This window comes from Lepisosteus oculatus, chromosome 4 (assembly GCF_040954835.1).
Source record: "Lepisosteus oculatus isolate fLepOcu1 chromosome 4, fLepOcu1.hap2, whole genome shotgun sequence".
NCBI lineage: Eukaryota > Metazoa > Chordata > Actinopteri > Semionotiformes > Lepisosteidae > Lepisosteus > Lepisosteus oculatus.
The window spans coordinates 20,576,930-20,604,119 of NC_090699.1; the positions used below are offsets into that span (position 1 = coordinate 20,576,930).

General features: G+C 39.0%; 1 protein-coding gene across 5 annotated transcripts in view; it reads left to right on the forward strand.

Moving 5' to 3' along the window:
• The window catches only part of plce1 (phospholipase C, epsilon 1), a 119,481-nt gene that overhangs the window by 41,128 nt on the left and 51,163 nt on the right, over window positions 1-27,190 (forward strand). For all 5 annotated transcript variants that reach the window (XM_015346361.2, XM_015346364.2, XM_015346365.2 and 2 more), the window contains exon 3: window positions 22,968-23,253. In XM_015346361.2, coding sequence (XP_015201847.2) covers window positions 22,968-23,253 — 286 coding nt within the window. The remainder of the gene's footprint in view (window positions 1-22,967; window positions 23,254-27,190) is intronic.

Sequence of the window (27,190 nt, forward strand, 5' to 3'; positions counted from 1 at the left end):
TTCACCTCAGAAATATCGCCAGACTACATCCCATGTTATCGCTAACTGTTGCTGAAAAGCTGATCAACACAGTCGTCCTTTCCCGAATTGACTACTGTAACACTCTACTTGCTAGGGTTTCTAAATCCACATTAAATAACCTCCAGTATGTCCATAATTTAGCAGCCAGAAATCTGACCAGGTCTATTGCAAGTGATCACATTATTCCTATCCTGGAGTCCTTGCAATGACTTCCTTTCAGGTTTCATGTCGACTTCAAAATCCTCATGCTCACCTATAAGGCTCTGCATGGCTTGACATCTCAGTATCTGTCTGAGCTACTGCTGTCCTACTCCCCACCTCACAACCTTCGCTCTTCTAATTCCGTTCTCCTATCTGTCCCCCAAGCCCATCTACACTCTATGGGTGACAGGGCCTTCTCCTGTTATGCCCCAAAACTCTGGAACTCTATGTGTAGGGATATAAGAGTGTCACTTTCCTTAAATCTAGACTCACAACCTTCTTCTTTAGGAGGGCCTTTACTTAACTGGTTTTGTTATTTACCCCACTGCTCCTACTGTATTCAGTACCCCCATCTACTGTCTCCTCTCATTGTGTATTTTCATTGTGTATAACTTGTGTATTTTTATTGTTGTCATTCTGTAAAGCGCTTTGCGAAACCATCTTTAAAGGCACTATATAAAATAAAGTTTATTATTATTTTTTTGAAAAATTGTGGATATGGGTTGTGTCATTGTTGTTGTATGACAAAGGAAGGATATTGCATTACATATTGGCTATTGCATTAATGTTGTAGCTTTAAGTATTTTATTTTAGGTTTTTAAGTATGGAATGTGTACAATTGTGTTCAAGTTCAAGTTCAGGTTTATTGTCATTATACTCATATACAGGTATATGGTATAACGAAATGCTATTTAGCTAGCTCTCGGACATAAGTAGTACAAGAAAAAAACAACAACAACAATACAATTGTATAACAAAAGAAAGACAGAGACAACGGGCAGTGTGCAAAAAACAACAGACGATGTGCAAAAACAGCAACAGGCAATGTGCAAAACAACAAAAAGGTAACAGGTTATGTGCAAAAATATGCATCAACAGAATGAAATAAAGGGATAGAAATTATGGGGAGTGAGCTTTTGACATGTATAGTAGAGGTAGATTTTCAATGTGTGTTTGGGTTTTTGGTAAGAAAGAAAGAAGGCACTGTGAGGTTCAGATCATAGGTGAGAGGTGAGGTGAATGTGAGAGAGGCTGGGAGTTTAATAGTTTGATAGTGCGGGGGTAAAAACTGTCTCTGAGTCTGGTAGTCCGGGCCCGAATGCTCTGGTACCGTTTTCCAGATGGTAGCAGATCATAAAGTCTGTAGCTGGGGTATGTTGGGTCTTTGATGATGCTTAGAGCTTTCCTCAAGCACCGTCTGTCATAGATGGGAGGGCAACCCCAGTGATGGACTGGACAGTTTTCACCACCCGCTGTAGGGCTTTGCGGTCAGCAGCACTGCAGTTGCCATACCACACTGTGATGCAGCCTGTCAGTGTGCTTTCTGTAGTGCATCTGTAAAAGTTAGTGAGGATCTGGGGACATATCTTAGCCTTCTTCAACCGTCTTAGGAAGTACAGGTGCTGTTGCGCTTTCTTGATCAGGCAGGTGGTGTTGAGAGACCATGTGAGGTCCTCGGTGATATGGATGCCAAGGAATTTAAAGTTACTGACCCTTTCCATTTCAGTCCCGTTGATGTGGATAGGGGCATGTCTGGTTTGCAGTTTTCTGAAATCAACGATCAGCTCCTTGGTTTTGCTGACGTTGAGGGTGAGGTTGTTGTCATCACACCACGTTGTAAGGAGATTGACCTCCTCCCTGTAGGCCCTCTCATCATTGTCTGTGATCAGACCCACAACTGTGGTGTCATCGGCAAACTTGATGATGGAGTTGGTGTTGTGTTTGGCCTAACAGTCGTGGGTATAGTTGGAGTAGAGCAATGGACTAAGCACACACCCCTGGGGGACCCCAGTGTTCAGAGTTAGTGTGCCGGAGGTGTGGTTTCCAAGCCTGACAGCCTGAGGTCTGCCTGTCAGAAAGTCCCGAATCCAGTTGCAGAGGGTGGTGTTGAGACCCAGTGCACTGAGTTTCTTGACTAGTTTCACCACTAGTTGTGGTGCCCGATGAACATCAGTCTCACTTGAAGATCTACATTTTTACGTTTACGGTATTGCTGCCAGGCACTTGACCAATCTTGACATTTTTGTGAAAAAAAATCCAGTGCTGCAAGCTACATCCTGAGTTTTCACATTGGTGCACGCGAGCGAAATCTTTGCCAATTTAACCTTATGGCAGCATTTGAAAAATACTGTCGCCTAAAATCTGTTTCAGATGCACAAGTGATGGAGGAGGAGAGCAGCATGAGCATGCTCCTTTATTGAAGCCATTTGAGTGCACTTTCACCTTAAATTAAAGCCACATTTTCAGCAGGTGGTGTAAACAGTAGAACTGTAGAATATACTGGATGTACAAGTAGGCTCGTGATTTTGAAATGTGCGGTGTGGGTTTCTTTTTTGTAAAGCAAAATTGTTTCTGACTATATATTATTTCCTCTCAGGAAAAGAACTTGGGAATAGTCAGAGCGTGAGGTTGGCACGTTAGCAGACTGTTTAAAATGCAAATGAAATTTCTATCAATCACATGTTTATGAGGTGACTCCATATTGGGTGGATTTGTAACAGAAAATAGTTGGCAAATCTATTTGAAAAAAAACAGGATATATGATTACTAAATATATGTTAAGAACTTTTGTCATACACTTAATACCTTATTAACTTTAGTTTTTTTGGAGTATGTCTGTCCATGTTCGTGTGTCAAGGATGGTTCAGAGATTCTGTCCTTACAAGCTTATTTTTAACTCAGGTAATGAATTAAATTAATTGTTGTCACAAAGTTTAAATGGAAAAATTGACACTTTCGTTCAGTTTAATCTTCACCGTGAAATGTTGTACTCTATGCAGACAAAGGATTTTTTAATAATAGTTTTTTTGGCATTTTCAATTTGTTTTAGTTATGTGAGATCACAGCACATTAAAGCCTTCAGCTCTTCTTCGCGTATGGTATTCTTTAAAATAAATTCTCTTGATTTTTGTTGAAACCGCTCTCATGCCTTTGGTTTGTTTTTAGAAAGCGTTGCAGCAGGAAAGATATTCAGGTATCCAACTGTCCAAACAATATTAATTGATATTCGATAAGCTAGAGCCAGCATTGTCTGGATAAGACGATGCAGATGGTGAGGAAGCAAAATATTTAGTCAAACCTGAAAAACTCCAGCCATCCAAAGTTGGACAAGAACAACTAGAAGAGGTTTAGTAAAACAGGTTGTGTGCAGGAACAAAGTGTATCAGTTTGTAAATACTTGACATTCTTGAATACAACAGAGGTTTTATTCTGAAATTTTCAATTCCGTTTATTTTTATATAGCACCTTTCACAACAAGGTTGCCCCAAGGCGCTTAACATTATAATTGACAGTACATTTTGATAAATTTTCCATTAAAACAGTTTCCATTTGATACACCTGGAGAATATGAGAGAAACTGATGAATCTCGTGTTGTTGTCATTTGTCTTATGGATTTAATTTTTGTCTTATTAGCCCTTTGATGCTTTTATTAAAAATCCAAAACGTTTTAATCAGGCTTTCTCCACACTTCACATGTGATGCAGCTTGTGAGGCAGACGCTTCAAATTTTAAAGGAAAACAATGGATATCACAGCTCGTCAAACCTGGAGACTCTGCAGGCAAAAATAAAATAAGTAACTGACATGCAAGGATTATGTACTTTATTGTGTAATAAACTGCGTTTTGCCATCACGTCGACTGTTTTTTTATAAACGTGTTTTAGTGTGGGGATTATCGCTGTGCTTAAAGTGAGGGTGACTAAAATGATTAGCTTTATGACCTTTTGAAGGACCTGAACAGTCAAACCACACTGAAGTTCTAAACATGTTTCTCCCCTGAGGACACATATTTTCTGTAGTTCAAGCACACTGGCAGACCTGACGCTGTGTCAGATAAAAACTCCACCCCCGAGCTTCCTGGCTTGCTGTTGGCCCTGGCCGAGTGGGAATGAGAGTACTTGCAGCTGACCTGAGAATTCGCACATGCAGTACGATTCCCCCGGTAATATTTCTGTTACCGTTGCAGAAATAAGAAATGAATGAGAATGAAACACATTTCAGAATCTTTCAAATCAGGGAAACCGAGTCAGGTTTTTAAGAAGCTAAATATTTCTTGTGTCTTGCCAGTGTGCCATACCTTCTATCCATCCATCCATTTTCTAATTAGCCACTTTATCCCCTTCAGAGTCGTGGAGGGGACAAGAGACTGTCCTGGCAAATAACAGGTAAAAGGCAGGATACATTCTGGGTGGGATACCAGTCTATCGCAGGGCACACACACAGACACAAACACTGACTCACACTCATACCAGGGCCAGTTTACCTACCAATATGTCTTTGACTGTGAGAGATCACTGGAGCTCCAGGAGGACACCCATGTGAACACAGGCAGGACATACAAACTCCACACAGGAATTGAACCCAGGACCCCAATGCTGCAAGCAGCAACACTGATCACTGCACCACCATGCTACCCCAGGACCTCCGTGTGATTGGTTTAAAGCTTTAGTAAGATGCTGACAATTGGGTTAAGAAATTGAAAAGTGAAGTTCAATTGAAGGTGAAACTTTCAAAGTGAGAGAAAATGTCAGAGTCTTTAGTCAGATTTTTCAAAACATTATTTGTTTTTGTATGCTTTTGGCTTTGTTTCTTTGTAGTATTCAGTGCTGTAGTTTTACTGTATATATATATTTTTAGACAGTGTGGTCAGGGTCCCCGTTTTGAGATTTGTACTGCATCTAAACCAGCTCAAGGCAGCCCCTGTGTGAGAGTATGAAATGAGCTACCCTGCCTTGTTGAAGCTGATACCCTGGTCTCTTTCAAGAAATGAGTGGATGAGGCTTTTTAATCAAATAACTATTAACTACCAAATGGGTACCTCCCCTTGTTTGTAACCTTCCCTATATTCTAATGTAGTTCAGATGTTCTTGGCTTGAGCCCGGGTGATGTCCTTGGTCGACTGTGACTAGGATACAGAATGTACATCTGGCTGGGTACCTGCTGTGCTATCTTCACTTGAGTCAGTCAAGGGTGCCCTCGTTTCATCTTGCATCTGCAGTCCCAAGGATTTGCCAAGATCCTGCAAGATTGCAGTATTTTCAGCGAGAGACGCTGCAGTCAGCCAGCTGATGCCAACTACAGGCTGTAACGGGAGCCCGGATCGGCATAGTTCAGAACCCTTTGCAGACGGTATAATCCAGAAGTACTGTACGTGGAGAAGGACATCAGGGGAGGAGACAAAGAGGATCAGGATGGGTTGACTATGGTGATCCGGAGCCCGGGGGGCATGCCGATAGCAAACAGGTCCTGATGCCTGATGGCAAACAGACAGTCCAAAAGGGGGAATCCGGGGCGCAGTCCAAAGTCCCAAACCAGGAAATCCATCCAAAACAAGACGATTAAAAACAGGGACAGGGACATGGAACAAGGAGATTAAAAACGGAACGACGAGGCCAGGCGCTCCGAGCCCAGAGTAGCGAGAGCGCCAGGCTTAAATAAGGAGGGACAAACAGAGGGCAGGTGCATATTATCAACTAAAATACGAAAGGGTCGGAGCACCCTTAAGAGGAGGGATTCTGATCGTGACACAGGCACTGTAGGAATACGAGCATAAAAAAGGAAAGCTGATCCCTCCAGGCATTGTTGTGTCAGTAAAGCTGATTTGGATGAACATTTATTGATTTCAAACTGCTGGTGATGGAAATGAAAAAAAAAAACTGACATTCCTTGCTAGCTGGGTACCTGCCACTGTGCTGCATATAGTTTTAGTCCTAAAGTTTTGATGTGTAGCAGCTAAAAAAAGTCCCGATTATAATTATTGTAAGCTGTGTTTCCTTAAAAAAGTATGTTTAATTCCAGTTTATAATATATAATTTGAAATTAGCTCTTACTTTACTTTGTCAGCAGATTATGAACTTGGATACAGTGTATACCCTGCAGTTTATTGTACCAAATGTATCAACATAAGCAAAATCCTGAATGTGTTCATTTGAACAGTCACTGTAGGCTTGATTATATTATCTCTTCTTTATTTGTTTTTAAAATGATTTTAGCTACCATGCACTACTTTGTGGTGATTCTTTTTATGATATTATGGATTTCATTTTCATGCAAGAGTTACAGATACGGCTCGGTGACCTTTGACCCTTATCCTGCTCATTCGGTGAATAACAAATTATGCTGTGAAAGAAAGCTGAACACCACTCATCTCTCAGGGCGGTCGCAATAGTTATAAACATTATCCATGTAGCACGTTTCCATCGTATTTGTAGTTATGGAAGACATTTAAAATAGTAGTAATAAACTATAGTTATAAATATTGTAACGCATTCGGCCGGCATTCGAGGTTGTGAGAGCCGGTTTACCTGCACGGTGACGTCATCGCCCTTCTCTGTGAAGAGCAGGGACCGCAGCCGCCGGGCTGAGGGGAGATTGTCCTTTAGCTCAACAGGCTGGGTCCCTGTTGAGTGATGCCGGAGGCCTAGGTTTGAGTCCCCCGCGGTGGGGGTCCGACCTGAGGCGACAGCGGCGAGGGCGCATACCGTTGTGAACCCGAGAGCGCTACAATATTTAAGCATTCTATTCTTGCACATTTAATGAAAATAATATATGTTAACAAATGAGATTACTCTTTAATGGGGAGGATTAGGATTTCAGATCCGAGGATGCCTTTGTAAAGCTGTGTGTTGCGACTCCATCATACTGTAGCGCCATGCGCACGCAAGGCTGGCTGAGCACAGCGCCTGGGGGCGGGACAACGGGACTGTATATAGTGGGGCGGAGGCTGGGAGACAGTCTCTTCCCTTCGTGTCTGTGTGTTCATGAAGGTACAGCACTGTAACCCCTGTCCCGGTGTGTGAACATCTACCCGGTTCAAATTAATAAATGTGTTGTTCAGTCTCTTTCCCTGAGTCCCATGTCTGCTCCATTCCGTACTGAAACCCGCGGTCTTACAATACTATATGAAATATCTTTAAATCAAAATAATAATAATCTACAGAGCCCGGGAGGGGTCATCAGTAGGAAAAAAAAATGAGGGAATGATTTACAATTCGTGCCCATGAGATAATGAATTGATTCCTATGATTTACGGTTCGTGTGCACGAAATAACTGAATCGTTCCCTCGTTTTAATTTGTGCGCACTAAATAACGTTTTCTAACTCTTTCCCTCGTTTTCTTTGTGTCGCGGTAGTCGTGTGCACATAAAACGCCAGCGTTATCTTCGGCTCAGAGACCTAGACATAACTGTCCTGAAACCAAGTACAGTATCTTAATTTTATCAAACGCTAGTTAACACGTTGTCACATCTTTATAGGCTATATATGTATATCAAGATGCAGTAACGTGTTAACTAGCATTTGATAGCGTTTGCTCAGATCCGGGGATAACGCTTGCGTTTTAGAAACTTTATGTGTGTGCGACTACCGTGACCCAAAGAAAACGAAGGAACGAATTGTGCGCACGAATTAAAGAAAATGAGGGAACAATTTAGTTATTTTGTGTGCATGAACTGTAAATCGTAGGAACTAATTCATTATCTCGTGGGCACGAATTGTAAATTCCCTTTATATAACTTTTTTTTTCTTCTGATGGCCCCTCCCAGTCTCTGTAATAATCCTTACACTTACTGTATATAGCCCTTGTATGGACACTCCACTCAAAGCGCTTTATAGGTAATGGGCTGACTCCCCCCAGCTACCACCAATGTGTAGCCCCACCTAGATGATGCGACGTCAGTCATACTGCCCCAGTTATTCTCACCACACACCAGCTAGTATCAGTGGGGAGGAGAGTGATTAAGCTAATTCATAGATGGGGGTTATTATTAGTAGTCAGGACCTCTGTTTTACATCTCATCTGGCACCTTTTGACAGTATAGTGTACCCATCACAATACTGGGGCATTAGGACCCACACAGACCGCAGGGTAGGTATCCCCTGCTGGCCCCACTAACACCTCTTCCAGCAGCAGCCTTAGTTTTTCCCAGAAGGTCTCCCATCCAGGCACTGACCAGTTCACACCTGCTTGGCTTCAGGGAATTGCCAGATGTGAGCTGCAAGGTGATATAGCCACTGGCAATCTGCGTTACATTAAAAAAAAATATCAGTATATTATTTAAATCTAAATCAAATTTTAAAACACCTTATTAGGACTGGTCCCTAATGGCAACCCATTGTTTTGTTTTTTTTGTGAAGCAAAAAATGTCATATTGTGTATAAGACTAGAAACAATTCCAACCCAGATGTGTGGAAAAAGAGAAAGGGTTTGTTTTTACAGTATTTATTTTTAGAAAGATCCAGATTCATGTTCATTGTGTGCATTGCACCTTCAAGAAAAGCTTTTTCAGAGCTGGTTTTATTAGTATTATGTAATGTTATAGAAAATATGAAAATGATTTGATCTGTGGATTGCTCTTTTAGCCTTTATACTAAAAGGGCTGTTGTCGTACAGTGCTATTAGGGATAGATTAGTGACTTTAGGGATATAATTATTTTGTTGTAATCCATGTGTGTCAACGTGTATCAGAGTCAGACAGGTGTATTCAATGCAGTACAGACTGTTGAAATTTAGCTTGTGACTTAATATAAATAGGACTGTGGGAATTTATTATATAAAACTGACACACATCATAAATTGAAGAAAAACCACTATATCTTCTGTCCCACAAGTTCTGAGAGCTTTGCACTCCAGTCATGGACGTTTGTGAGAGCTGACTCCATGTTAACCCAAAATAATCTCTATAACTTTTCTGAAATAAGCTGTATTTCTGACATTTTCTTGTCTCTCATGTAAGATTTGAACAGTTTGTCATTCAGGAATGTATAACGTATACATCAAAGAGTTTCCATAAACAATCTATAAATATTCTTGGCTTGTATATTATTGTTATTTTGATTGTAGGGTCATGTGAAAACCACATGAATCATGTTCCACTGTTGCTTAAAGGGAACAAATTGTGGTGATACACAGGCACTTCTTAAACTAAACTAACATGTGTGCTGGTTAAATGAGTGTCCTAAATGTAGTTTGTTGTGTTTATTAGCTGTTGTATATTAAATGTTTTTCACTGTATAATAAAGCATTTGAACAATCTTCTACTAAGACAAGTAAATTATATACAGTACAGTATGTTCTCAGAAACAATATTTTAAAAATGTAATATATTATGAAATATATGTATATATAAGAAATATATGGAAATATATATAGAATAAAATATTTATTGACATCACTGACACAACAGTGATTGTTATCATTGAGGGACAGAAACCGAAAAAATACATGTATTTTACATGTGGTTTACATGTATGCCATCCAATATAGGGTTCTCAAACTCATAATTTCTTTTTTTTACTAAATAGTCAATTACACAATTACCCTAACTTCTTTGGTATATATTGAAGGTCTAATAATTGATATAATTATAAGTAAAGTTACTTATAAAACACTTTATAGCCTAGTTAGAAATATTACAGTAATGTAGTTAATTGGGAAAAAATTAGGCCAACAAGAACACTAGGCCCCGAGGAATTGGTTGCAGCTCGAAGCACGACTCTGGGTCACACAAAGTCATTAAAAAGACCAAAAATTAAATTCTGTTCAAATAAAGAAGCTCCCTTGAAGGGGTCTTCTCTTGTCATCTCATGGCTTTGAAAAACAGCGGTATTAACTTTGGATAAAACCGTGAAAAGCCGCCGTTCTGCAACATGTTTGTGATTGCGCCATCAAGAGCACGCTAAAACCACAGCAGTAAGAATGTAATAATGCGTAACATAAACTCACATGAAGGATGATTTTATGCAGGGGTACCGCAATAGTCTTCTTCAACTACTTTCACATTTCTGTTATTTTCAATGCATTTGAGTGTCAAAACCAATACTGTATCACCTCAGAAAGCTCAAAGGAGATGTGTGAGAAAATACGAGTCAAAGTGAAGATTACAGTTTTCAAAACCATTTATATACTGGTATGTTGATGATTATTAATAGGTATATACAGTTGCCAGGAAAAGTTTGTGAACCCTTTGGAATTACCTGCATTACTCATAAAAATGTAGTCTGATCTTAAAATAAGTCACAATAATAGACAAACACAATCTGCTTAAACTAGTAACAAACATTTGTGCTTCTTTATTTCAATATTGAACACATCATTTTAACATTTACAGTCCGGCTGGAAAAACGTATGTGAACCTCTAGGCTAATGACTTCTCCAACAGCTAATTTGAGTCAGGTGTTCCAATCAATGAGATGAGATTGGAGGTGTGAGTTGGAGGTGCCCTGTCTGCAACTGTATAATGAAACCACTGTTATGTATTTTCCAAAGGAAAATAGCTTAATGTTTTTAAAGAGTCAACACTGGTCATTATGACAGATACAAAATACAAGGCGTGGTTATTTCATCCTTACAATGTCTCTAATTCCGCGTTTTTTCAGCGAATCACATTGACCCAATGTACATTTCAGTATAAAACTACTATCGTGTCAAATCACAGTCCTTTCCCCTGTCAGACCTGTTTGTTTAATAGTGGACCACCATGCTTGCGCCACCTCCCAGTACAAACATTCCCAGTCTCACATGCCAGGCGCTCTGGGTTTGTTCAGAACTGCGGTTTCGTGACAGCTGCAGGGTGTTTGGGTCATGTGACCCGGGCTGAACTGGAGGTCGGCGCAGACGACAACAAAAAAAAACTCACTTCAGCCGAGCTGAGTCTGTGAAGCACTGCTCTTGTTAACAGTGCCAGGAATGAATTGTTGAAATTTTCATTGTCTGACTGTGAGGTAGTAGATCACGGTGTTTTTTTTTCCTTGCAACATTTGTACATTGTTTACTGATGTTGAGCCTGCTGGCTCCTGGGCAGATAAGTATGCAATATCTGAGAAGGGTGCATGTTTAAAATGCCTTCTGTCTGAAATGTTGGAGACTATTCACAACTAATTAGTAACCATAACCTGAAACCCCCAAACTGGCTTATAATTCATTTGCTTAGGAAATACATAGCAAAGTACGGTATATCCTACTGGGTTACATCTCAGTCTTGAGTTTTTAATGTGATTATATAAATTGAATGAATTAGGAATTGTTGAGATATTGCCAAGTAAGATTGAGACACATACATTAAGGAGAAATGTCCAGAATTCAAAATAAAGTTTGATTTTATATATTTTAAAATCAATGAGCTTGGGTAACAGGTTTATTAAGATTCATATTTAGGAAAAAAACAGCTTAATTAGACAAAATGTGCTTTCTCAGATGAGCTTCATTATCTTATCTAAACATGACATTAATACCCTTATCATTGTGATTTGTTTGTTAGAAGCTTGACATTTTAGGAAGTTCCAGAAAAAAAGTATTGGGCGGATGGAAATAAATTGCACATCTGTTTTAACGTTTTCCATTTGAATGAAATTGCTGATTATTTCTTGAAGGATGCTTGCCAATAACTGGTCAATTTCACTTGTCAGTGTGGTGTAAGAAACTGGAAGTCACATATATTTAATTTAAATTGTTTATTGAGCTGCCTAAAAACAGCTCTTTTTAGCTGTAGTGTTGAAAAGCCTGCAATACTCATTATGTATTTCAGTTGGAATCTTTAAATGTTCTGAGTAAGGTCTTTAGCACATACTGTACTGTACTCTACCTTGGTCTCTAGTTCCCTGCTATAGAATTGCTAGTAGCCATGGGAAGATGACCAAATGTCCCCTATACAGTACATTTGCAAGATGAATAGATTTGTGCTGCATATGAGTAGAGACTCTATGTGTATATAGATTTAAAACTTAAATAAGTTTAAAAAATGTACATTATTATAGATGTGTGGTGTAAAAATAATTACTTCAGTATATACTTATCATCGAAGACTCTTACAGGTCATATCTGCAAATGTTTAATAAAATTGCCATCAGAATGACAAAGGTTGTCAATATTTTTTTTCCCCTAACTCAGTAAAACACAATATATATTTTCTTATCAAGCAAAATGTGTTTTTTTTTTCCCGCAGGCGCACTGCAATTATACATACTTGACATATAGTGCTTTGCAAAAGTTTTCACCCCACTGCAATTTTTTCACTATCATTTACTGTCTGAACTTGCAGTCGTGACACTTCATGTTTCGAACCTTCACAACTTATTTCAGTCTAAAAAAGGGTTAAAACGTGCAAAGAAATGTGATATTTGAAGAAAATGAGAAAACTACCCAACCCCTTTTTCTAAAGCCAGAATAGTTTGAAAGATTACAAAATTAATGTAATAATCAATGTGTGTAATTGAAGTGGTTTATCTTTGACTTCAGAGTAAAAGTATGTGTCTCATTAAGTTACCTCAGATACATATTCAAAATTTCAAAGCTCAATTAACAGATCGACCATGAAAACCAAGAAACTTTCGAATCACGTCAGGAATTAAGTGGTAGAGAGGCACAGATCAGGAAGAGCTTAAAGTTTGGTCAGTATAGCACTGGAGAGTCAGGTTGCTATCAGTTCCTACAAGAAGAGAACGGAGACTAGACACTCCTGCCCAGCCCATCGCATTCGGACCTTCCTGTTGGCTCACAAGAGTGAGCGTAGTGTTTCTTACATCTGGGACACACTTTTGCGGGTGCCCATCAGGGTGCATTGATGTTGACAAACATCGGTGAGCCTTGGGCCCCTGTGCTGTCATCTCTAGCCTGCACTCTGTGACTGCTGAGCCTCCTCGCAGGTGGTGCGTGGGATCTTGCTACCTGGCGTGTCCGGTGCAGGGGATCTGGCCGCTTGAAAACAATCACAAAGACGGAGGATGAAGAGGATGCGATCTCCGTGAGGTCGTGGTTCATAGTCTTCCAGATCGTGGTCCGTCATTGACGGTGCGCGTCTGACTGTAGCGTCTTGCCAGTTTAGGAAGTGCTGGTTGTGAAGACCCCAGGCGGTGAGCCATGATGTGCTGACTTACAGTAGTCCAGCCTCTAACATGCTGATGTCGCAAGGGCGTTGCTCTCTACGTAATCGAGTCGTATCGGCGCTACTTTCTGTGTTTCTTTACGCCAAGCATGGTATTCAACAGGTTAAACTGCCTCATTGCCTGTGCCCGGTCAACGCTCTTACTAATAAGGCTACTTAGTGCTTTTACAGCAAACCCACTAGAATGCATCATTGTCAGTTTTAAATGGTCAATTAATCAAATGGGTTAATGTATTAGTATGTTATATATACTGTACAGTAGTATATTATCATTATATTACTATATAAGTATAGTGTATTTTCTAGCCAAACGGATTTTGATGTACTGTATCTATAGGTATACTATATATTTTTTTCAAATCAGTTAATTCAGTTTATTTTCAAGGACTTTTAAAATTTTTGTGAAATCTTACTTTTCCCTGTCATAGCAAGTTTGGTATTGCTCTAGCAATAGTTTGATGATAGTTACCAAATAGTCTGTTTAATCTTAATGGCCAATCTGCTGTTGCTATAGCATTCCTCCTCCACAGCAGACGGCACACTGGGGACTTATGCTGAAGCAAATCACTCTTATTCTGATAACTGCTTTCACTGACCTTGTCATGTTCCACTTCTGGAAGGAGCTTCAATAAAAGTAAAATTCACTAAAAGGCATGCTGTTACATTTAAGTAATATTTTCACCCCATCATTATTTCTTTGGGAAAAGAAATTATAGACCCTGTAGTACAAATTGTTCTAGCATTTTCATAATCATTGAGGTTGTCATCTTGTGAGGAAAATAAAAAAAAACAAATCCAGCAGAATATTAAATTAAAATTGAACACCTCAATACTGTCTATCTTAAAGTAAAGTACTGTACATCTAAATATTATTTTTTTATTTATATAGCTTTCTATAACATAATTTTAAGATTTTTAAATGTGCTGAAAAGCCCCATAATAGCTGATAATTTGTATTACTTTCTAAACTAAAAAATCTTGATAAAGTTTGATCTGGAAGTTTATCCTGTTATTTACATTTTTCCTACAAATTTTGTCTTTGCATTAAAAGTTTAATTTCCATAGAAACATTGTGTGAGTTTCTGAAGTGTTTTTGTGTACACTTGCGAAACCAGATCAAAATTTGATATTGTTGGTAACCAAATGCTGACATCAGAATCAGAGTGTGTGAGTACACACATGAAGGGATAGGTTGAAACTGTAAATAAGCACTCATGGGGGGTCATGGGAAGGGTGTTTTGTGTGTGAACAATCTATTTCCACTCCCCTGAGGTAGCTGGAACTGCAAATTATTTCAGGAGGATTGGACAACCAGAGCAGAAAAACAGAAATCATTAAAAAGTCTATCTCAAGACACACAAAAATTAAATAAAATTCCTGTGTTGCCCCATTTTTGGTTTCCTAAATGATGGCGTGCACAGAAAAGCTGCCTTGCATGTCTTCTGTAAACAGCTGTTTGGTGTTTGTCAAACACATGACATTCTCGTCACTACTATGTGTCTGCAGCGCTGAGCCTTGTCGCGCCATTGAAAGAGCAGCACAATTGTGAAACCACACACTGTAAGGTCAATAAGTTTTAACGACTGAGCTGCTCTTCTAATGACTGGAGTTTTTAATACTGTGGGTGACCAAAGGTCCTACTGTACCTGTGTAGGTCTCATTTTCATTTAATTAACTAGTATTACATCTATAATGAGGGTTGTGTATTGCTTTTTTTACTTATTGTCAAATGAACTGATGCATCGCAAATGTTATTTTTTAACTATAATTCAGTTTGCAAATAGCCAAGAGATATTTTTCAGGTCAGCCTAGCATTCTTGTCTCGTAAAAGCAGTCTCTTCCTGACGTCCAGTAGACTGCACATCTTTAAAGAACATGAACAATAAATAGTTCAAGGTCTGTGCAGAAGCTTGCATTGCTCAATGGGAGGTGAAGTCATAGGTTCCTTAAAAACCCTGGTAGTAACCAAATGTACTTTTCTAGCTTACTCACAGCTCCATTTGTAAGGTCAAGAAAATTCTATAAAGTGAAATGGGATAGGAAATGAACCATATATGGTGGTTTTTGCATTTCTTTCTCTTTAATCTTGATCGAAAGGACCTTCCAGTCCCTGAATCCTCTGAAAGTCCAGGAACATGGAAAACCCCAGTTCCAGACGTGGTAAATGGGGCCTGCCCTTGATTTTATTAACAGCTCAAGATTCTTGTCTTCTTCCTTGCTGTACGAATGTTTGGCCCAATGAAATTAGTGTCTGTTTACACTAGTTTTGTTATCTGTCTCCAGGATGGCCCTGTTACATCTCAGTGGGATTATATTTTTTTATGAAAGCTTTACTTAAATAAAATCAATAAAAGCTAACAGTCTGGTACATGCAAGAAAAAAACTTACACTAGAGGAAGCAGCTCACAAAAAGCTTGGATTAATGTCAGAAAGACATCAGTTTAACCACCTGCAGAGTGTTCTTTCACTTGTTGTACATTATATATATGGTGCCACTTAAAAATGCACAAGAAAACAACATTTTTATAATCATTAGACTGGGAAACCAATCCCTTGAAAGAAGCAATTATCTGGCTCTACAAGCACATTGCACAAAGGGGAATTTTTTCTTTGTACTTTGCTATGGAGTTGTTTTTCAATGTAAACCGAGTTGAGGGGAGAGGCTTAAATGTAAGAACACTTGCATTACGTTTTCTTCATAGTAAAGAAAAGGGCAATGAGTCAAAGAGCAAACGTGATTAAAATCTCTGAGTGGAATTTAAAGGCAAAGCTCAATGGCACAAGCTGCTAGCATTTCCAGTGTAATCTGCTTACTTGTTGAGTATTGATTTTAAGGAACGGTCTTCTAGAAATAATGTCAGTCATTACTTAACTAAATTTAAGATGATTTGTTGACACCGCCACTCCTTGATCTTGTATGCTTTTGTGGAGTTTGAGCACTTGTATATTCAAAGCACACCTGTATTGAGAGAGTACTTTATATAAATTTCCTCAGTTTTGAAATGCAGTTTCCTGTGAGCTGTGTAGCTTAACAATATTAGTCTATGAGAAGATGATTAGCTGATTATTAATTAGTCATAATTATTTCTGTGGCTGGTAGCATTGAAATGTAATTTCAACTCCTTCTTAATTACATGAACTGCCTTCTGAAATGCAGAAATCTATCCTGCTGTACATGCATGACTTTAACAGCAACAGATTTAGTATTTAAGAGGCACTAGATGAACAAAATAATATTTGCCTCCTTTCTTTTTAGGTTATTCAATAACTTTAAGAGAGTTCAACATCAGATACCATTTTGATACAGTCTACCAATTCTTAAAGATCAATTTGTATTCTTAATGAAAAATTACTTAGGAGCTTATCTGATATGCATGTCTTTTATTTCAGATGTGTGAAATGCATAATAACTTTATTAAAGTGATTAGTTTTATTCTAATTTGCATGATTTGATGGATTTTAAAGGATTTGCAAAGCAATGTCTATCTGTTTTCACAGAAGGAAAATGTTTTCTGTGAGAAATATAATGGGCAAAAAGGCAAGTTTATTTGGTAAATAGTGCCTTGACAGGTAAAGGCAGGAAAAATCTGCTGGCATTTCTGAAAAGGATAAAGCATTTTGGGACTTGAAATAATAGATTGCTTTAGAAGAGCAGCCAGGCAATTTCAGTGAAGCATTCCAAGCAGTCTTGACCTGCCTTAAGCTCTGGTGGACCTCTGGAGCAAATTTAGGCCTGACTCTCTTGTATTGTTTGGAGACTAAAGATGAGACCACTTCACTTTCAGAGTAGTTGAACAAGCTTGGCACCATGAAGAAAATGAGGTGTCCAGATGGCAGACAAAAATGAAATCTCAGTTTGGAAACCTTCTAGGTTGATGATAACTCGGTGAACAGAAAGGTTTCTAAATCAAGGTGGGATAAAACGCAAAGACTAGTCTTACTCAGACAATTATTTTTCCTGTGATGTTCGGAATGCTTTTTCTCTGAAGAAAGCAGCTCACTTGTCTTCTTTTCAGATTCATTTTTGCTGTATGAAATCATCAGAATAATATATCCTTCCTGTCTGAAATGTCTTCCTTCTATATGAGTATTTTGTCCACACTGCTTTATCAACTGAGAATTGTTTTTTTGTTTTTTTATTCAGTTTTTGATTACTAAATGAATCCTAGCAGAACACCATATTTTAATAAGCAAACCTAAACAACTCTCAGGGTTTTTTCTGTTCATCAAAATGGACTGTGGATTAAACAGGCATCTAACTTCAAAATAATTCAGAAACAGCTTCTTCTCAGATATATTGTGTTACTTCAGAGACTAAAATATTTTTTTGTTTTTTTTAAGATAAGAATTTAAAATATTAATAAGCCAAAAAAGTTCTATGAACATTTTGGGGAAAATCCTCACTATTATTGGGACTAGTTTTAGCATGCTAGCATTTCCGTTACTAGAGAAAAGTCTAGGATTGGTTTTATATTTAATATTTAGTCTAGGCTTAGTATCAATATAAAGTTTCCGGTTAAGTCTAGAATTAGTGTTAAGTTGAGATCTACAGTTACAATTTAGGTTGTGGGAGGGATAAGGCCTGAGTGATTATATATTCAGCATATTTGTACATTTGGTTTTAGACCTATTAGTATGGTTGTACTTATAACAAAAAAAAATCTAAAATCTACAATATCTATAGAAAATATACGAAATTCTTGAAAAATCTAATTTTTTAAATGATTATTGATTAATTCTTGGCTGCACTGCAGACTTTTTTGATACACAGCTCAGTGCATGGATAATTGCATTTCCTTGGAAATCTTTTTTTGGCTATAAAATGGTCCTTTTTTGCCAGTATGTCAAAAAAGTTATAGCTTTCACCAGAAATAAAATGAGAGAGAGGCTGAAGTAACCAAAAGCTATTAAAAGCCATTTTATCCCGTGTTGCTGTGGAAATAATCCACTTAAGTCAGGTTTTCAAGTGCACAGACCACAGCCGACATCCAAGAAGAGATTTCTTAGTCAATTTTCCTTGAAATAAAAATGGTATCATGACGTATGTGCCACTTCAAGGCCGACTCTGGCTACAATTCCGAGGTTTTCATTGTTACTGTAGATTTTGTTATTGAGGGAGGTCAGGTAACCTTTTATGTTGTTCAGATTTTAGAAACCAATATACAGTTATCTAAAATTTTAGCAGATTAAAAGTAGATTTTATTAAGAAGATTAAACTGGGGGAAGTAAAACCATGGATCTGAATCTTTTCGAGCGTGAATCCTTTTTATGTGCTTAATGTTAACAGATGCTTCCCTTGCAGCTGAGAACTGGACCGAGAACCCAGAAGGCAGTTGAGACATTTTATTTTTTTCTTAAAAAAACATTGGTGAAAATGATGCCATTTAAAACCCCCCATCATCCTGTCGTCACTTTGTGTTTTTACATTTGGCATTACTGGTCCAGTATTATTAGTTGTTTTCTTTTCCAAAAGAAAATGGAACCATTTTGTGAGAATTTGTACGTCGCTCTCTGTAAAGAACTCAGGGAACCTCAGACACCCCTGCACTGTACCTTTATAGCCATCACAGATGGTTTAGCCATGGGCCAAGTTTCATTCAAATATGGACTTGCTGTATACAGTAGGGTACTTCAAGTGCAATCTAAACTCTGAACTTTCTCTCTTGCCACTTCATGCTCAGAACGGCGTGTTCTTGACTGCTGCTTGTGGTCCTTGGGACTGCCAGCACTCTGTTTCTTAGTCGGCATGAACTCTGCTTGATGTTTGAAATGTGGACTGTAAATGTTACTCTTTTTACTTGTAAGGAAGTAGACTTTTTTACTAGTGTTTTGCCTTTTTTGTTTGGCAGTGCTGCTAGTTAACGGGGTTCCTTTTAAATGTACTGTAGCTCCCCTTTAAAATCCTTAAATACTTGGATTTTAATGTCTTTAATCTGATACTCACAAGGAAAGTTGCCATAGTAAAATTAAGTGTCACCTTTGTGTTGTGAGCTGATACAGAATTGCAGGCACACATCATGCTAGCAGGAGTCTGCACTAATGTGGTGATTCAGGTGAGTTCCTATTGTAACTGTAACTTTGAGATCCTTTTGGATGAAAAGCCCTATACAAGGGCAAAATATAATAGTTGTACAGGAATTATGTCATGATTTGTGTTTTACAATAGCAGAGACACACATTTGTTGAGTAATCAACATGCCCATCTGACCTGCTGAGCTCTCTCTCGTTCTCTGATACCTTGGCTTAGATTAGCCAAAATTGGGAATTCTTTGATTAGCATCTGCTGAATTGTCTGCATTCCCCAAGTAATGTTTGTAGCATCTGGCTTTAGTAACCCCGAAAGCGCTGTGAAAACATTCAGTGTTTGACTCTCTGTAAGCTTTACAGTAGCTAAATAGGGTTTAGCACCAATTTAAGGTGACATTATCTCTCACTAATGTCGCTGAAGCTTGCTGGAACCCAGTATAGCTCTTGCAACTCCAGCTGTGTACCACAGCTTAGGGAATGCTGGTATGATGACATGGCCTAGGCCCTAGACTCAAACCATTATACTCTGGACTATAGACCTCATCCTTGTCAGGAACAGTTCTTTCCGGGCCCTATGCGGGCGACACGATCCAAAAGGTGAAGAAACAATAGGGAAAAATATCATGCAGGAGTCGGTCAGGAGACAGGGGGGCGTGTCCATGCAGTGCTAGTGTCCGGGGGGCGTGAATCCAGGGCGAACAATCCAAGGGTAAATCCAGAGGGGGAATCCAAGACGGGAGGTTTAGTCCAAGACCAGGGGATCCATCCGTAGTTAAAACCAGAACCGGGCCGGGACCGGCGGGGCAGGGAATCAGGAACAGGAAACTAAAACCATAACGGAGCCAGACGCGGCAGGACCCCGGGCTCTCACGACACGGAAATCAATGAGAAGCCCCGAGCAATCGCCTGCGTCTGGCTTTAAAGGTGGAACTAAAGAGGGGCTGGAATAAGGAACAGGTGTGGGGAATGGGACAGAACGAGGAAGGGCTGGAGCGCCCTTAAGACGAGGAGTAACGATCGTGACAATCCTGTGCTCTAACTCAGCACGTTTACTCCTTGAGTCATTCAGGAATCTATTGCCCTGAACATTTTGATTGTCCACAAAGTTTAGGAAGTTGAAGCTGAATGAAGAAGGCTGTCTATCCAGCTGGATGGTATTTTTCCATGATGACTGACACAGTGTGGGCCTACGAGCTGGGTCAGACTGCTCCGAAGATTTGCACTGATTGGACTAGTATTAAATGAGTACTTCTGCAAATTATTCTCTGGGTGAGTAATGTAAAAATAATAACCTCTTCACACCTAACCGGCTTCTGTAAGCTGAAGCTGTTGGAGAGAATAAATAAAAGAAAATTGGAGATCCAAGTGTCAGGATAGGTTGACCTATACAACAGATAGGTTTTTGATTCCCGCTGAGATCCATCTAGACTTGAAAGAACTTTCGAATAATGCTAGGCAGAAGTTTATACATAAGGTAGAATTTGGTGACTTTTATCTTAAAATAATGGAGAAATACAGTACAATCACTCTTTCTGTTACATCCTTATTTTTCCCAGTTTCCCAAGAGTTTGCCTGTTTGGGAGACGCTACTTAGGTGCTCTTGGCAAAAAAAGACCCCGTTGAAACATGAAAGATATTGTCTCATACATCATCGTTGGAGAATCATGCAAAACATCCTGTTTTTTAGATTATACAATATGTAACTTCATTTAATAGCTACTGGCATAGGGCTTACAGCCCTGATGAATGTATGTTTGTTAGTAAATAGTATCTGCGTGCAGAACACACTGAATCCACACTCCATAAGCAAAAAGAAAGTGTTCTCGGTTTTAGAGTTCATCAAGCACATTCTCTCACATTGAATACAAAAAAATGATTGAGACAGGTCTCAATTTTAGTTTACATTACAACCCTTCCAAAGTGTCTCCTTGGGTTTTCATTAATCTCTCACCACAGTCTCTTGGCTGCAGACAGAATTTTCCTATCTTGTATTTTAGAAAGATACCCTGCCTCGCGAGAGAAAAATGATGTGTATCTTAACATTATTTGTAGACTGATGTTGTAGTAGTTGATATGGCTAAAATTTGCACATACTGTTTAAGTGATTGGGACTTCAGGAAGTAGTTATGCTACTGTATGTAAACATTTTCCCCCAAAACCTTTACTTTTGATGGGGCCTTGGGCACTCGAGGCCATAGTGCACTTTATGCTTTAGTGACTATCCCACAGAGGGAAAGTGGACAAAACACCAGCAGTGGTATTTGAGCAAGTAGTAGAGGAAGCTTGATTTGGAAGCTTCATTTTTCAGCTTTTTCAGTGATCTTATTCTTCATTGTGTCTTGGCAGTGTTCATGTGATACAGTACTGTACCGCAGATTGGGTCTTTTCCAGTATTGGCTGATGAATGATCTAAGCCCAGGAATGTCCCTCCACCTGGAAGTGCTTAGGACGAATATCTAGAATGAGTTGCCTTTTATGTTAGATTCAGCGAGGTGCTGGCTGTTAGTTATTATGTCCATTAGTAATTTTTCCAAGGCTGTACAGTAAACAGTGGTGAATTAGTTGCTAAGGAACTAAATGTGAAATGACTTTACAAATGTTTTGGAAAAGGATATTGGAAAAATGTATTCAAGCAGAGCAGTGTGAAAGGGAAAACTAGACTTGGATGCATCTGGTTTTATAATGTTTGTGACAGTGATAAAAACAGGTTATAGATCTTTTCAAAGTAAAGAACTGAAAAGTTCTTCAGTCTGAAAAAAAAACCCGCTCTGTGAAAAGCAATGGAAAATAGGCATTGAGACAATGTTCCTAAGGGTTAGAAGAATGGCATAGCAGAATATTTTGTCTTAACACGCGTTAACAGCAATATAGGCCAGACTGATGTGTGTTTTTGGACTACTAATTCAAAATAACTGGTATTCTTTTCCCTCTTATTCAGACCTGAATTTTTAAGAATAACTAACTGTTATTCTTAACTGTTTAACTATTTAACCATCCAGATACAGATTTTCATACATTTAATACATTTTGAAAGCAGATGATATGGCACAGAAAATAAAACTACTTGTTAAACTTCAATGTATTGACATACTCCGTGTAGTTCAGTGCAGAAATTATATTTGTGATCTTTTCAGTTCTGGTGGAAAATGTTGGATTGAAAATGTAATAACCATTCCTCAGCTGACCGCCAAGAACGACCTCAGACAATATTGCTGCCCCTTTTAATGATCTCATGTATGAATAAGCTTTAACGAGCCGTGGACTGTAACCTCCATAAATTATCCAGCACTTTTCCACTTGTGCGCTACAAATGCTGAGTAAGGACTACTACTTGGAGAACTATCCTTGAAGGCCAGGTTTGAGTCCATTTGATTGTTGATACTGCACTAAAATAAGCTTAAATCTAATTTATCCAGCATTTAAAGCACTTTATCCCACTGAATTTGCTTCTTATGTTATTATGGGATAACATATACTGTTATAGTTAGATTTACAGTGCAGTTTCACTGAAGACATTTTTTCCAGTATGTTCTTTGATTGAAGGCCACCTAGTGGCTCATTAACTCATTAAATATTTTACAATCTAATTGGGGACAAACGGTACCTGCAGTAGCTAGTAATGAGGATGTGCTTTTCACATCACTGAAGGTCAGTCTAATTAAAGCATGGAACGGCTCTGTGCCATTTTTAGGAGTTTTCTCTCTTTATCAGGCTCTTCTGTCCCCTCTCACTCCTTGTGAAGCAGTAGATCTTCAGCTGAGTTTCTCTCGCCAGGTAAGGTGGTGCTTTTTGATTGAAGTGGTCGTTAACGCCCGGGGATGGTTTCTCTGCACACAGATCCACGATGCGCTGAGGGGTGGAGAGGGGGAAGGGGGCTGCGGAAACCTGCTCCATCCTTCCAGAAAGCTCCTGGCCTCAGCAGTTGCCGGCTGCCGCGCTGGAGGTTGCTACGAAATCCAGCCATGTGCCTGTAGCGTGCTGCCTAACTACCGCGCCACTCTGCAAAGAACAGCCGTCTCCGGACACATTACCGGGGCCCTGCTGGAGGCCACGACTTCCGTAGGAGCACGCAGTGGACTGCCAGGCGTCATCACCGGCTCCACCGGCAGAACCATGCTGAAAGGTAGGCTGCGTGCCGCCGTTAAAGAAGGGCTTAGCTGCAGATGGTTTCTACGGTGCAGGTCTCGTTCTCATAGACACCCTCTGCCACAGACACACTGTGCGACACTTCAGCAGCTTATAATGAGCTTTTGCGGATTATTCTTAGCATCTCTTCATTTGTGTAGCAACTAGCATGGCTGAATTCATCTTGTAATGAGTTCGTTTGTGAGGCATTTCAAGGCTTATTGGAATAATTGTGTCATTCAGTTTTGTTGTGGATTTTGTGTGCAGTATAAGTTTGGAAGGTGCTTCTGAGTGGTAATGTGTTTTCATGTCAGTAAGATTATTAGTCAGTGGTCACTTTATGCTGGTGCTGGGTCCCAGGAGGGGGATCAAGACGTCTTTCATTGTTTCAAGTGGAGCTAATGTATAATGCAGTTACAGGTTATTGAAAGAAAAGGCACGTGTTACTGCACTTGACACTCTTCCTAAATGAGAACACGAGTTATAACAGGGAAACTTCAGGTGGTCTGTATAATTGGTGTAAGACCACTTTACATAGCCGCTTGTATTTTGGTAACATAATTGACAAGGTAATTTTTTTCCTCATCTCAGGTGCCTTTTAGCTTGCATCCCTGCAACACATGTACAGCAACACATGTACATGTACACATGTACATGTAATGGTAATTTCTGTCCATCAAAGCATGGGGCCAAAAATAATGTTATTGGTTTAAGACCACAGTTACTGTAGCTATGGAACTACACCTACCACATGTATATATAGAGTTCCTTGTAAAAGTATTCACCCCCTTGCAATTTTGTTTACTTACAAATGGTGCATATTTATAAATGAATATTTTTTAATCAAGTATAAATGATCAAACTGGGGACTTTTATTGGTTAAATGTCAGTAAAAAGTACCCAGAAAAATCTTAAACTAAAATATGCTGATTGTATAAGTATTCAAACCCCCCCCCCCCCCACTCCCAAGTCAATTCCTAGTGGAATTGTCAAATTCCTTTGGCGGCGATCACAGCTGTGAGTGTTTTTGGATAAGTCTCGACCAACTCTGCACAACGAGATAGTGCAATGTCCACCCTTTCTTCTTTGCAGACTTTCTCCAGCTCTGTCAAGGTGGTTTGGGATCACTGGGGCACTGTATATAAACTTTGAAATTGGAAAAGGTAATTGATTTCACTTTTGCAGGAGCCTCATAAATAACCCACTACGGAAAGTACAGTATGCAGCGTCCACAGGCTGGTTTGACTCCTGATCTGTGCAGCGTAGCCATTCCCTGACTGAGCTCGTGTTGCCATTTTGTCATTCATTGCTAAGGACAAAGATGCCCAAATTATTGCAAGTAAACTGTAAAAACATAATAAAATTACCTTTCGGTGATTTCTGTTTTCTTTTATTTAACATTGGGCCTAAACAGCCATGCCATTATTTACATTTCTTTGTCTGTTGGTCTATGTTACAGCAAATATTTTACAAAGATAACTTTGTGACCCTTTGGCTGTGACAACAGCAAGTAATACTTATGAGAATTGCGTAACAGTTTTCGTTTTGGGCTTTATTAAAAGCTTCTAACAAGTTTTCATTTAGTTCATAGTTCACTTGTCTAAACACAGTACCAATTCCAAAAATTTGAGAAGATATTCTTGATAGAAGTATTAAGTTGTGCCTCGTGCGTTTTTTGTTAAATGTCCCCTCATATTTCACTAGTCTTGTGTCACTGAGCTTGTGCGTAAGAAGGACCCAGCTAGCATTGAGGATGTGCCAAATGTGAAATGGATAATTCAGGTAGGGTAGATCTGCAAAACTTCTTTGAAAATACAGGAAACATTAGGAGCTGCCTCATGTCTGTTTTCAAATATGAATAAGCAGTGTAATTGTCTAGACATTCTTCTTGGCATTGAAAGAGAGGGGAAATAGTTGTTTATTTACAAATCACAAGCAACACGTAGTCCTTCAAATTCTCACTTGGCTGTGCAACTTCTGAAAGGTGAAAAACTGACAACTCTCTGTCTTCAGGCAATGATAAGTATTTTGAAACTAAAAAGTAACCATGTGAAGGTGGCATGATGGTGCTGTGCTTAGCATTGCTGCCTCACAGCCTTGGGGCCCTGGGTTCAATTCCTGAGGTGCTATCTGTCTGGCTATCTGTTTGTATGATCTTGCCGTGTTTGCGTGGGTTTCCTCCCACATACTGGTGGGTCAATACGTTTCTGGGAAAACTGGCCCTGGTGTGAGTGTGTGCGTGTTTGTGTGTCCCATGAGATGGAGGGGCATCCCATCCAGGGTGTATCCTGCCTCGTGCCTGTTACTTGCTGGGATAAGCTGCAGCTCCCTTGAAATCCTGTATTAGATAAAAAAGTTAGGAAATGGATAAGTGGATGGAAGTAAGCATGTGTTCTCATAAAGCATCCAATCATACTTCTGGAAATTATTGACTAGTAAAATAATGCTTATATTATTCTTACTCTAACTCTTATTTACCTGGTGACCTATTTTATCATTAAGGACAGAATATGTAGCAGCAGGAAGAACAACACAAAGTAATAAAGTGAAGTAAAATATTTATCACTGTTCTCAAGGTTTAGGGGCTAAAAATGTTATGTTAGTGTAACTTGCAGTGTAATTTATGGAATTAACATGCACAGAACAGAGCAGTCGTTTTTCCTACTTGTCATTTTCTTCCTGTGTTTTAATTCCGGACCTCTAGGATTTTAACTTGTTGTGCCCTTGGTGCTGTTTTATGAGGCAATTAAGCCTGTATAAGGTGGGTCCTGTCTTTTGTAAACGTAATCGACACCAAGACAAGGTTGTGTGGCATCTGGAGCACAAGCTGACGACATGAGTCACTGGCGCTCTAAGCCCCTGAGTGTGTATGTTAATGCTGCTCAGCAGTGAGTCGTGTTCCTTCATTAGGAAGGTGTGGGAAACCATGTGGTCTCTGTTCAAAAGTCACAGCACTGAGAGATGAAGAGGTACTGTACAGTAGGTTGAGCACATTTAGACATGTATTTTGACATGTGATACTGCAACAGAGATTTGTTGGAGATTTTAAGTATCATCCTGAAAGCAAAATCTAACCTGCAGTGGGACTTGAGTTAAGGTTCCTGAGTCACCACATTGTCCCTGTCATAAAGTGTTCTGAATATCCTTGGGAGAAAATGTTTATTCTCATTTTTGTATAACCAAGGTGTGTTTCCTTTTCCTTCGCTGTGATGTTTTCCTGTTTAGACTGGACATTTTTCATAAGGTTTTCTTGCTCATGCACCTTAAATGGAAGCATTTAATTCAAGATATTAATGGTTGTCATCTTAGAAAGCCATGGTCAGTTCGAATCCATTAACAGCTGCTTGTTGATTTCAATCCTAGCTATCTCCCTAGCTATGATTAAACAGATGTGGCATTTACTTTACATTGGAAAAAAAGTTCTCAAAATGTTCTAATTTTTTACTGAATGTTCTCATTCATAGTACTCTAAATTAGAAAAATATGAGATATTTTAAATACATCTTGTTGGTTGGGTGATGGGTTGTGTTTATAGAACTAACCTAGTATGGCATTTTTGCACCAGAATCATGGTTTGGGCATTTGGTTATTTACTTGGGGATTCTTATAGATAAAATATAGGGTTTAGATGTACAGTATTCTTTGCTCAATTTGGTACTGTACACACAGATGAAGAACAATTTGATATTAGCAGATTTAACGGAGTTCACACATACTGTATAGCAGGGCCATGGAGAAGTTTGCATGCTACATATAGCATGCTGGGACAGAGCTCACCAGTCAGAAATTTTATGTGTTCATGGGTTTGTTTTCTTTTAGTGTTTTGAACAGTTTGAAATGATCCTTAGAGATTTCCTCAATATTACACAGACATTATCTGGAATGAATGTTTATGTATATTCTTGTTTGGCTTTTGATTGTATTACTCCTAAAAT